The sequence below is a fragment of the Scyliorhinus canicula genome, chromosome 15 (assembly GCF_902713615.1).
Source record: "Scyliorhinus canicula chromosome 15, sScyCan1.1, whole genome shotgun sequence".
Taxonomy (NCBI): Eukaryota; Metazoa; Chordata; class Chondrichthyes; order Carcharhiniformes; family Scyliorhinidae; genus Scyliorhinus; species Scyliorhinus canicula.
Window position 1 is genome coordinate 15,191,159 of NC_052160.1, and position 13,630 is coordinate 15,204,788.

Below are 13,630 nucleotides of genomic sequence, written 5' to 3' on the forward strand. Positions count from 1 at the left end.
TGGCCACCTGTCCCTTGCTGTTGAGTTTTCCTTCCATTGAGCACTGACCCTTGTTCTCTTATAAGAGATTCTTCTATTTTACGACGTCAATGGCATTTTTGTCAATCTCTCCTTAGCTCCGACCTACTCCTGACCTCCTGTTCTGCTCCTCCCACCCATCCAACTACATAATTCATTACATTTCTGTCCCTCTTCGTTCTGTAAACAGGTCATGTGGAATTGAAATGCTAACTCTCTTTCCCGCGCTACAAATGCAGCCAGATCTGCTGGGTTTATCCAGCATTTTCTCTTTTTATTTCACATTTCCAGCATCAGCAGCATTTTACTTCCATTTATACTGATTGGTTTGTCAACAACAGGCTGCAGCTAATTGGCTACTATCAGCGAGACTCTTCCTACTTGATTCAAACTCTTCTTTGGTGCCAACAAAATGGTCTGTTTTATTGTGCAAACCCTTGGTAACACTGCCCTTCTAAATTGTACAAAACTAGTGCTTCCAGTCCCTTATTACTCTAAGGGATAGATTTTGGTAGATACAGATGGAAAACGGGACATAATGAATTGACAAAGTGAAAATGTATCACTAACATATACTTTTTGCTGGAAGAGGGTCGGAACTTCAGACCCAATGTACCTCCCCCCTTCCTCTGTAATGATTTGTAGCATTTCAGGTATCTATTACTACTGTACACTACCTAAACCTGTATCAGACAACCACCAGAAACAGAAATTGCCTTTTATATGTACAGGAATCTCTTTTGTTTGTTAAGGTGATATTCAGTCGAGCATTGTCTCGCCATACCACTGCTTGTACTTCAGTATCTAATTTTTTATTTTTGGAACTATGTCCCCACGCCGTCGTAAAAATTGTGGACATCCACGCCAGAAAACTAGCGTGAAAGGGCCACATATTTCTCGCCCTGCAGGGGGCTAGCACTAAACCAGCGTAAAACTAGCAGCTTTTGCTGCAGATACGGGCCCCCGCACTTCCGGGTCGGAGGCCGCGCATGCACACGGCGGCCTTCAGCGGCCGGGCCTTGCTCCATGGCAGACTCGGTCTGTGGAGCTGGACCCTGAACATAGTTCCCCGATTGGCCGCGTGCCTAACCCTGAACACTCGCCCAAAAATTGCACGGCCGTGTATAAGGCCCCCCCTTGCCCTCGATCGGCCTGCCCCCGACCAGGGCAGCCACGGACCGAGTCCGCAGCCGCCACATCAATATCCCGACCGGCAGGACCACGTTACATCCACGCCGTCAGGACTTCGGCCGGTCTGGGACAGAGAACGGCAGAGCGGGCCTCCAGCAATGGCCGCAAGTCGGTGATAGGCGGCACGGCGTGCTTTTCGGGGCCCGGAGAATCAGCGCCAGTCCTGATTCCATGCGGGGAAATGGATTCTCCGCGCCTGCCGCATTTTCGGCGTCGGGGTGCGGAAAATCCAGCCCCTGATCTTTGAAAATGTGTATTTAAATGAATAACTTACCTTTTGATGTTATCCTGCTCCTGGTTTTCATTGCCTTCTTCCCCAACTACCAATATCTTGAACCTAGATAAAGCATAAAATACAAAACGAGGAACAATGTGCATTTAGAAGGAAGGAAAACAGCAAACCTTGTAGTTAACTCACCACGAGGTTTACAAATTCTCTTTCTTCCATCTCCTCATGGCTCGCATAAGGTGACGGTAGAAAAATGCTAACTCCAAAACGCAACATTGGTGTCCAAAGATGTGGTTAGGTGGGGTTACAGGGATAGGGCAGATAGGGAGTGGGCCGAGGTAGAGCGCTCTTTCAGAGGGTCGCTGCAGACGCATTGTGTTCTATTTCTGCTCAGTATGTCCTGCAAATGGACTCGGATGATACCATTGTGGGGTATTTCATGGAAGGACTCAGATGCCAGTCAAGTAAAGGTTAAACTGGCAGCTAGCTGACATCAGTTAGTGCACTTTGTCACTCAACACATTTAGCTCCTATAATTTGGTACATGTAAAATGATCATTGGTTCACATATAATTGGTTTGACAACTTATTTTCCCGTGTAAAATATTTTGATAAACATTGCTCTGCATATGGGTGATATTAAACATTGGCATGTAGTTTGATCAGCAAACAATTTTAGAGTCATAGAGTTTTATAGCTTAGAAAGAGGCCTTTCAGTCCATCACGTCTGTGTCGGCCATCAAGGAACTTTCTATTCCAATCCCATTTTCTAGCACTTGGTCCGTAGCCGTGCCTGCGATGCTGTTTTAAGTTTAGTCATGAGACTTCAACTTAAAAGTCAAAAATCAAGACAATTATGTACAAACCCTCAACTTTACAAATGTGTGCTCGCAACACTTCTGGGAGCACTACACAACCAGAGACTGTTGCAGCATCACAACTATGCTATTATTTCAATATACCAGATACACATTGTTTCAAATAAAAACCTGCAATCAGCACTTTACCTGGCAAATAATTCCTGCAGCGTATCTGGAATTTCAATATTTCCGGATCCTATTGCAGAGGTGAATTTCTGCCTCAATCTTCCGACAAATTCTTTAAACTCCTCGGCACAAACCTGTGCAATTTAAAGCAGTTGTTTCAACGCAAGGGTATTTGACCTAAAGGGCACAGTGTACTACTGACAGGTGCTTTCCACAAATAACACAAAGCAATCAAAAAATAGACCCCCTCCAGCCATGGTCAAGCATGGTCCATCAAGAAACTAGCAGTCCTTTAAAGGAAACTTTGAACATTCCTTCGGCAGACCTCAGCATCAACAGCTCAGAGCAGTGCATGCCCCTTGTCCCTCGGGTTGGTTATTTTCATCCATTCTGGAGTGGGGATTTTCATCCAGAAACCCAGCCTCTAAACGCACAAAACCTATTTTTGGCAACTTTTCAGTAATTGTAAAGTCAGAATAATCAAATTTAGTAAGGCTGCATTATTACTACGATTTGAGCAGGCTGTATTGTTACTGCAAGTTGTGCAGGTTGCATTATTACTGCGAGTTGTGCAGGCTGCATTATTACTGCGATTTGTGCAGGCTGCATTATTACTGCGATTTGTGCAGGCTGCACTGATACTGCGATTTGTGCAGGCTGCATTATTACTGCGATTTGTGCAGGCTGCATTATTACTGTGATTTGTGCAGGCTGCATTGATACTGCGATTTGTGCAGGCTGCATTGATACTGCGATTTGTGCAGGCTGCATTATTACTGCGATTTGTGCAGGCTGCATTATTACTGCGCTTTGTGCAGGTTGCATTGGTGCAGGTTGCATTGATACTGCGATTTGAGCAGGCTGCATTATTACTATGATTTGTGCATGCTGCATTATTACTGCGAGTTGTGCAGGTTGCATTATTACTGCGATTTCAGCAGTCTGCATTATTACTACGATTAGATCAAAATTATCTTAAGAGGTACACCTACTGTGAACACGTAACAACAGGGAGAGATTTTAAGGATGTAAGGATCAAAACAATACATTTGGTAGGGTGAAAGAGAACAGGCAAATGAAACATAAAAAACAGGAAGCCAATCGGCCCTTTGAGCCTGCTCCGCCATTCATTATGATCATGGCTGATCATCCAAGTCAATAGCCTTCACCCCGTATCCTTTGATCCCCTTTGCCCCAAGTGCTACATCTAATTGATTCTTGAAAACAGACAATGTTTTGGCTTCAACTACTTCCTTTGGTAATGAATTCCACAGGCCGACAAGGGATAGGAGGAAAGGACAAGCGAGTGGGACTAGCCAAATTGCTCTTGGAGAGAGAGTTTGCATCGATTCGACGGGCCAAATGGCCTCCTTCCGTGCTGCAACCATTCGATGATTCTATAGTCTAAACTTGGGGCTTGGAAGCTACCCTCTTGAATTGACCATCATCATCATGTAGTTCCCACCGTCCTGGATCTCGAACACAAATTTATTTCCATGACATTACCCAGTGGTCCACCTGGAAAGAGAATGACGCACAGTCGTGTTTCTGTTTACCTTGCTGTCCTGGTAATTGTTCTTTTTATTCATAATTTCATTGATCAAAGCATGATCTTCATGGACTTCAGCAAGACAAATTCTGCCAACATTAAAAAAGTAGAATGAGTGAAGCATTTAATTTTTAAAAAAGCTCTGCTAAAATATCCAGCAGGTACTGGACACATTTGGAGAAGCCGAAAGTCATGTTTATTAAACCAAGCGCTTTCAGGTTGCATCATTAACAGCCAGCAGCACTGAAACCGGCCATTTAGCCCAATTGGTTTACAGCAACTTTTCTGATCAACATAGTATCATCCCACCCCTCCGATCAGCATATATTTCTTTTCCTTTCTCCCTCAGCTGCCCATCTAGCTTTCCCTTAATAAGAGTATATTATAATACTCTTCACTGTCACAAGTAGGCTGACATTAACACTGCAATGAAGTTACTGACAAAAGCCCCCAGTAGCCACATTCCGGCACCTGTTCGGGTACACAGAGGGAGAATTCAGAATGCCCAAATCACCTAACAAGCACGTCTTTGGACTCTTGGAGAAAACGGGAGCACCCGGAAGAAACACACAGACACAGGGAGAACTTGGAAACTCCCACAGACAGTGACCCAAGCGGGAATTGAACCTGGGATCCTGGCACTGTCTAACCTTTTGTGATCATTTTTTAGAATGTCACCATCACAGGGACATCATCAGCTGAACGTGAATTAAAAGGAAAATCCAAAAATGAGTTCCAGCATCCTTTCTGCCTCTCTCATTCTCTCCCCGCCTCCCGAGAGATTGGACTGGCTTTGGCCCACAGCAGTGACTCTGGCAGCAGTACCTGTGACACTTTTTGCACTATGCACTACAAAGAAAATGCCTCACCACTATCTAGTGCCACCCCAAGGCTGAGATTAAGGGAGGTTCCAGGACATGAAGATGTACAGCTCGAAACTTGCATTAAACTACTTAGTGTGATACATAAGACTGGGTCTCCTCTACTAAGAATACCACAGGCCCGTCAGCAAAAAATGCTATTTGTTCCCCGTTTCTCACAATACATATCCTGCCATCTTCAATGACTTTTGGACATACACACCTAGGTCCCTCTGTTCCTGCACCTCATTTAGTGTTTGACCCTTTCCTTTCTACGGTCTCTCCACATTCTTCCTGCCAAAATGAATTATCCCATACTTCTCGGCATTGAACTTCATCTGCCACTTGTCTGCCTTATCCACCAACGTGCCTATATCATTTTGACGTTCAAGACTATCTTCATTGGTTCCAAACATCATATTACCTGCAAATTCTGAAACTATGACATGAACATAGAACATACAGTGCAGAAGGAGGCCATTCGGCCCATCGAGTCTGCACCAACCCACTTAAGCCCTCACTTCCACCCTATCCCTGTACCCCAATAACCCCATATAATCTTTTTTTGGACACCAAGGGCAATTTAGCATGGCCAATCCACCTAATCTTTGGACTATGGGAGGGAACCGGAGCACCCGGAGGAAACCCACGCAGACTCGGGGAGAACGTGCAGACTCCACACAGACCCAGCAGGGAATCGAGCCTGGGACTCTGGCATTGTGAAGCCACAGTGCTAACCACTTGTGCTACCGTGCTGTCCACAGTCTGGGTCATTAATAGGAAGAGCAAGGGTCCCAATTCACAAAGGTCCCTATGCCCAAAGGTCCCGGGGAACTCCACTACAAACCTTCCTTCAAGCTGAAAAACAACCATTTATCATTTTCTGCTTCCTGCCACACAGCCAATTTCAGATCCAAGAGCCTTCTTTCCCTTTATCCCATGAGCTTCTCATTCTATATGCTAGAATAGCACTCTTACCTGTTATGCTGCACTGCATCAAAAGCCTTTTGAAAATCCACATACGCTACATAGGGGCAGCACGGTAGCATTGTGGGGCAGCACGGTAGCATTGTGGATAGCACAAATGCTTCACAGCTCCAGGGTCCCAGGTTCGATTCCAGCTTGGGTCACTGTCTGTGCGGAGTCTGCACATCCTCCTCGTGTGTGCGTGGGTTTCCTCCGGGTGCTCCGGTTTCCTCCGACAGTCCAAAGATGTGCTGGTTAGGTGGATTGGCCATGATAAATTGCCCATAGTGTCCAAAATTGCCCGTAGTCTTGGGTGGGGTTATAGGGTGGAGGTGTTGACCTTGGGTAGGGTGCTCTTTCCAAGAGCCAGTGCAGACTCGATGGGCCGAATGGCCTCCATCTGCACTGTAAATTCTATGATAATCACCAGCTTTGCCCTCATCAACCTTCTCTGTTATCTCCTCTAAAATTCCAGCAAGTTAGTTAAACATGATTTTCCTTCCCTTAATTATCCTGAACTTGCCAAAGTAACTATTGATTTTGCCCTGAATACTTTCCAGAAGTTTACCTACCACTGAAGTCAAACTGACTGATCTGTAGCTGCCGGCTTCATCCCTGGATTCTTTTTTCAACATTCCCAATTCTCCAGTGTACAGCACCACCCCTGTGACTAAGGCAGACTGGAAGATTATCAATAATGCCTCTACAATCTCCACTCTCATTTCCCTCAGTACCTTGATATCCATCTCATCCGGACCTGGTACATTATCAAGTTTAGGTGAAGATAGCCTTTCTAATACCATCTCCCTCACAATTGTAAATTCTTTTAATGTATCAGGTTAACTCCTCTCTCACCTTGACCTGGGTAGCATCATCTTCCTATGTAAAGGCAGATGCAACGCACGCAATTAATACTTCCGCTATTTCTCCTGCCTCCATGTGCAAGTCCCCTTTTTTATATTATCATCCTTAATCGGCCTTACTGTTTATTTTACTACCTTTGTATCATTTTTATGCTTACAGAAGATCTTGGGATTCCCTTTTATGCCAGCTGCCAAGCCATATGCTAGCATGGCACACTGTAAAGTCTCTGCTTCAGATCATACAAGCATCTTTTTCGACGTCAAAAGCGATGTACTCGACTAGACAAGCGTGGACTTGGATTGCTGGTTACAAAGGAAATTCCCTTTCTGCTCTAAAATACCCTTTTGGATTGGTTCAGAAAAAATCCACAACTTTCAACATCAAGAAAAGATGCAAATGTCATTAGCACCATTCTTTCATGTGTATTCTAACACTTATTGTGACTGTTACCTGCCACTAATACACAGGAGCAGCGATCTCACCTATAGTTAAGCATCGTCTGTGGATTCTTGAGGATGTAACGGGACCGACGTCCAACAGCTAGAGACGTTTTATCCAAAGCCACTTCAAGATAATTGTGCATGACGTCTCTCACTGCTTGCCAAGGAACAAAGGGTCCCTTCACCTAAATACAAGACGACATTTGGTTTTCAAAATTGTGTACATTTTGCTTAACCCAGTTAACTTACTTGTGCGTAAGTTTCCTTGTTTTGTCACAGCCTGGTTGAAACAGCATTCGCCTCCTGCCAGGAGGCTTCGTTCAAGTGATTGCGGAGAGGTCTCTCCACATCTTGCCTGATAACAGGCCTAAGACGGGCAATTAGGACTTGGACAAGTCATGGATATCTGTAGAGATTGGCATCTGAAGATGGTATTCCCAACTACGGCAGAGGAATCCCTGCACGGTTAATCATGCAGGTTAAAGGTCCCCTTCGAAAATTCAAGTAACAGAATAGATTACCACATTATGTTCTAGGTCTTCCGCAAGAAAACATTTACAACTGCTCCTGTGAAAATGATCAAGTACAGGAGCAAATAGCTATTAAGAGAAATGTGGGGAACATCTGATTATCGTGGTTGGAGGGGCAGAATGGCCTTAAGTGAGATGACCGATTCATTCAAATCCGAGCAGTTTTACAATGTATGGTCAAAACTGTTTTGAACTGGGTAAAGACTGCAAAGCATTTCATGTCCAACTAGTAAGACAGCAGAAACGTCCGCCCCATTGATTTAGGCTGGATTTACATCAGGTCACAGAGGTTAAGAGATCAGTGCAATGACTCTCTGGACCATTATTAACACTATGAACAGTTTTGGTCCCTTTATTCAAGGAAAGATGTACTGGCTTTGGGGCAGTCCAGAGAAGGTTCACTACGTTGATCCCGGGTATGGAGGGATTTTCTTATGAGGAGAGGTCGAGTAGGTTGGGCCTGTACTAGAAGAACGAGAGGCGACCTTATTGAGACATATTGGATTCGCAGGGGGCCTGACAGGGTAGGGGCTGAGAGGGTGTTTCTCCTTGTGGGAGAGGCTAGGACCAGAGGGCATAATCAAAGGGTAAGGGGTCGCCCATTTAAGACAGAGATCAGGAGGAAGGTTCATGGGAATAAGGTGGGAAAGTGGAGTTGAGGATTATCACATCATGATTCAATTGAATGGCGGAGCAGGCTCAAAGGGCCGAATGGCCTACTTCTGCTCCTACCTCTTACGGTTTTCTTATGTTACACATTTTTAAAAATTGCACGTTTAATTGCTTACCTTTTTGTTCAGAACATGGCTGGCTACTCGACAAAGCATCAGCAGGCTGTCTTCCTGTGCAGTCCAGGTTACACGCAGTTTGGTCATGCGGCGCAGTGCACTCCTATCAGCATCATCTTGCACCCGGAATCTCTTTGCCTTTTCCGGTTGTGGCAAATCCTCTGCAAACATCAGTGAAGAATTATATCTGTATGGGCGGCACGGTGGCAAACATGTCTGCCTCACAGCACCAGGGATCAATTCAGGCCTTGGGTGACTATGTGGAGTCTTCAAGTTCTCCCCGTGTCTGCGTGGGTTTCCTCCCACTGTCCTAAGACATGCAGGTTAGGTGGATTGCACATGCTAAATTGCCCCTTAGCGTCCAACAATGTGCAGGTTAGGTGGGGTTAGGAGAATGGGGAAGGGGAGCGGGCCCGGATTGCTCTTTCGGAGGGGCGGTGCAGACTCGATGGCCCGAATGGCCTCCTCCTGCAGTGTAGGAATTCTATAATATTCAAGAAAGCAGAGGAGCACTGAAGTCAGAGACTCCCCAGTCACTGCACCCACCCAATAGCAATGAATAATGCATTGGTGGGATAAAAATGGCAATTTACCGTAAGTAACCCAAATTGCTAATAAAGTAACTACCAACAGCACAGAATGGCTATGCAGATTAAATAATACAAATTCCACTTTTAAAAGGCAAGAGCTTATAAGAACATGTCAGCAGTGATGAAACCTCACCTTTCTTTCTCTTTTTCCTTTGTTTCTTCCCACTCTCTTTTTCAGCTCGTTTTCTTTTCTGTCCTTTACCACCAGCTACTCTTTCGTTTCTGCCCACATTGCATTCTTTTTCAATTTGAATCTCTTCCTTATTGTCTGCAAGCGACTCGTGCATGGAGCGGAGGACCCTTAACATACTGAACTTGTTTCCTGGATCGAGAAAAGAAACCAGAAGGGGAGGCAATTAAAAATCTCAAGGAGCCTCTGCTTCTAATGTAACGGGTTATTAATCTCCACCCCCACTCCCAGCAACCCTCTCGGTAACAAACAAGGCCAACACCTCACTTTGCAAAGAATAAAAAAGTGATAAATAATAAAACAATAATATATTCTGTTAAGAGTCTATCGGGAAAGTAGTAGCTATGAGAGCTGGTTCTGCTGGCTGTCCCCTTTCTTCGGGTTTATATTCTCTTTCGAACAGTTATTAAGTTTTAACGACTTTATTGTAAATGAGCTTGTTTCACTTTTATTGTTAAAAAGTATCTTTGATGTAAACATTTGAATACAACTAATTATTCATTTTGGGCATAACGTCGCCTCTCAGATCTGATTAAAAAATACTTTGGTTTAAAAAAAAAGTAGTGGTGATTTGGATCCGGTGCAGGTTAATTTGGATTATCATGGTTTATCATGACATGTGTCTGACATGGGCAGGTTTGGTCATCAGGATGTTGCAGCTCACAAGACAGAAAAGCTGATTATCCGAGGAGAGATGACTTAAACATCGGTTTCCATCTTTGCAGCGGCACTGTGATGTCATTCCTCCATGTCAACATGTCACAGAAGAGATTTTGTCCTTGTACAGCAGGCCACTCGGCCCAGTACATCCATGCTGGCCCTCTGTAGAACAATCCAGTCAGGTACACCTCCCCCTCTCTACCCACAATTTCCCTCAAGTCCCCACCCAACATCCTTTTGAAGTCACTCATAACATCCATGCCCAGGGCAGCACGGTGGCCTAGTGGTTAGCACAACTGCCTCACGGCGCTGAGGTCCCAGGTTCGATCCCGGCTCTGGGTCACTGTCCGTGTGGAGTTTGCACATTCTCCCCGTGTCTGCGTGGGTTTCGCCCCCACAACCCAAAAATGTGCAGAATAGGTGGATTGGCCACGCTAAATTGCCCACTTAATTGGAAAAAATAATTGGGTATTAAAAATTTAAAAAAAAATAACATCCATGCCCAGCACCCTTGCCTGCACTTGCATGCAGATTTAGGTTCTTCCAAACCACTAGTTGCACCACCTTAAAAATCATTAAAATTCAGATACGAAAGCTTTCATCCAGTCATCTAGGCTGCTGACATTTTCAAGAACGTATTCCAGTCTCACTTCAAAGTGTAATCATGGTCGCTCAGAGTGCTCGACTCTATGTGAGGCCTTCAATCCAGAATAATACGATAATCATCCAACAGATTGAGAGAAATTTCGCACAAAGCATCTAATGCAGAACCATAACATGCAGAGGGCCATTCACAACAGAAATATTTCACCTGCAATTCCGAGGGGAAGGGAATGTTTGTTCAGGAAGCTCTGTAATCGCACCGAACTGCTCTCAGGAAGATTGAGACTCTGAAAAAGAAGAAAAACTGGGTTAAAAGGGCAGCTTATCTGTATACGTTCACAGCCTCATTTTTGTATTCACACTCTTGCGAACACAATCACAACAACTACTTACATTTGTATCGCACCTCTAAGTGCCAAATAAAGTAAGAAATCCCAAGCCACTTCACGGGAACATTTCCAAGCAAATGAGGCGCATGGGGAGGCAATAGGGCAGATGGTCTAAAAGCCTGAAAGGTTTTAATAATAATGATCACTCATTGTCACAAGTAGGCTTCACTGAAGTTACTGTGAAAAGCCCCTAGTCGCCACATTCCGGAGCCTGCTCGGGGAGGCCGGTACGGGAATTGACCCCGCGCTGCTGGCCTTGTTCTGCATTACAAGCCAGCTGTTTAGCCCACTGTGCTAAACCAGCCCCTTTTGCAGTCTTAGAGGAAGATAGGGAAGTAAGAGTGGCAGAGATCACAAGATGGCTTGGATGCCCTTCCGCACCCCGAACTATCAGTTCATCCACAGCGATTGCTTGAATTCAGTCTCCAATTACTTTTTTTTTCAGCGATTCGTTCTCGGACTTTGGGCATCTCTGGCTAGGCCAGCATTTATTCCTTAATTCACCGCCGGTGCATCAACCGCTGCAGTGTACGTACACCCAAAGTGCTGTTAGTGAGGGATGTCCAGGATTCAGTGACAATGTGGGAAGGGGAATAGTCACAAGTCAGGGTGCTGTGTGGCTTAGAGGAGAGCTTGCAGCTGATGCTGTTCCCATCTAGCTGCTGCCCTTCTCCTTCGAGGTAATGGATTTGGAAGGTGCTGTCAAAGGAGTCCAAAGATGTGCAGGTTAGGTGGATTGGCCACGTTAAATTGCCCTTCGTGTCCAAAAAAGATTAGATCGGGTTACTGTGATAGGGTGGAGGTGTGGGCTTAGGCAGGGTGCTCTTTCTAAGGCCGGTGCAGACTCGATGGGCCGAATGGCCTCCTTCTGCATTGTAAATTCTACGTCTATATCTATATGAGTCTTGGTGAGATGGTGCAGTACATCTGGCCGATGGTACACACTTGCTGCTACTGCGCGTTGGTGGTGGAGGGAGTGAATGTTTAAGGTGGTGGATGGGGTGCCAACCAAGTGGGCTGCTTTGCCTTGATAGTGTCAAGCTCTTGGGAGTGTTGTTGGAGCTACACTCATCCAGGTAAGTAGAGTATTCCATCAAACTCCTGACTTGTGCCTTGTAGGGCAGGGAGTTAGGAAGTAAGTTACTTGCCACAGAATTCCCAGCCTCTGGACCTGCTCTTGTCGTCACAGTATTTATATGGCTAGTCCAGTTCATTTTCTGGTCTATGGTACACCCAGCATGTTGACAGAGGGAAATCAGATAAAGTAATGCCATCGAATATCAAGGGGAGATGGTTATAATTCTCCCCTGATCTTAGAAGTTTTCAGAGTTTTCACCTCCACTACCCGTCCTGGAAACCTACTCCTTGTATCTTCACCCTTTATATATAAAAATTCTTGACATCAGTTCTAAATTTAAATTTTACTGGGTTGACTCTAGGTTTCCTCGTTCTCCTCCTACGATTTGACTTAATGTTCTAGACTTCCCATTACCTGAACTCTTTTGTGTACACAGAGATCATCTCTCAAGTTACCGCTGAAAATATGCAGCCTTTTCCCAGCAACTCAGATCACCCATGTAGTGAGAGTCCTTGGATGTCTTCCCTGTGCCTCAGTGACTAAAACTGGCCCCAGTGTGCATGCGGTCGTGTGGGCAGAACGCTGTACAGTTTGGTCCCAATTCCCTCGAACTGGTGGTCTGCCAATTCCTCAGTGTAATGCAGTGGCCTTTGTTGGTTGTTCCTCTGCATCGGTTAAGCAATGAAAGAGCCCCAAGATCTCTTTCTGCGCTTTCGCTATTTCAACATATTTCATGGAATATCTGTGTTGTTGATTTTTATTCTTCCTCAGGCAAGAACCAATGGGCTGAATCTTACATTTGCTTCCATTAAATTGTCTATCATTCTGTTGCTACTTTGTTCAACCTGTTTATTTCAATCGGCATTATGGAATATATATAACCCCTTTTACCAGAAAGACAGGAATGGTAGAGATAATAACCTGCACAGTTAGTTTACTGCTACCTGACTCCATGTTAAAACCAATGACTGCAGTATCCAAGGTGAAATAGCTCTTCTGTTTTCAGAACTTCACTCCCTGGAGGCAACTGAAACTAAATTTTTAGCTGCTTGGTGGGTGCCTACAAAGCGTGACTCTCAGTAAGTCCCAAGTCAAGGGTCACAATGAAATTTCTCAGGCAATTTAAAGGATGAGGCAAATGACCAGGTGCTCAGCAGCCTGGAGGTATTACAGATATTGCCGCACTTGCCGCCTGCACTTTGCCAGAACCATCCAGTCACCCAAGGCCGCTTCCATCAACCTTTTGTACGAGTTGATAATACGAGGTAGCAGAAGTGGCAAGTTCCAGCTCAGAAGGCAACATTATTTATTTGCGATGGTGTCTCAAAAACCTGCCTTGAAGGGGACTTTAAATCATTACACATGGCGTCAAACAAAGGTGAAAGGGCAAGGGGTAATTTTGTGATTGTCAATCGCTGCCACTCTTCTGCTGAAGTGATTAAACACGGAGACGGTCAGACAGCTGAACTGTGGCTCTATTCAGCTTGGAGTCACTGCGATAAGCATCCAATCATCGACGGCAGCTTCCTTCAACCATTTGTAGGAATTGACAATATGAGATAGCAGAGACAGCCTGGGAGACAATGAAATCCGCCTCCAGAATTCAGGCACACATATTAATCCACACTTGACATTAATTTAAGGTAGACTTCTGGGAGAAATGGCAACGTAACTGAACTAGCATTCCAGAATTCCCAGG

General features: G+C 45.0%; 1 protein-coding gene across 2 annotated transcripts in view; it reads right to left on the bottom strand.

Annotated features, from left to right (window-relative positions):
- LOC119978110 (general transcription factor 3C polypeptide 1) overlaps positions 1-13,630 on the bottom strand; it is an 81,172-nt gene that overhangs the window by 23,010 nt on the left and 44,532 nt on the right. For both annotated transcript variants that reach the window (XM_038819506.1, XM_038819507.1), the window contains 7 exons: positions 10,673-10,751; positions 9,145-9,333; positions 8,422-8,582; positions 7,146-7,288; positions 3,981-4,062; positions 2,446-2,558; positions 1,484-1,546 (listed from right to left, as the gene is read on the bottom strand). In XM_038819506.1, coding sequence (XP_038675434.1) covers positions 1,484-1,546; positions 2,446-2,558; positions 3,981-4,062; positions 7,146-7,288; positions 8,422-8,582; positions 9,145-9,333; positions 10,673-10,751 — 830 coding nt within the window. The remainder of the gene's footprint in view (positions 1-1,483; positions 1,547-2,445; positions 2,559-3,980; positions 4,063-7,145; positions 7,289-8,421; positions 8,583-9,144; positions 9,334-10,672; positions 10,752-13,630) is intronic.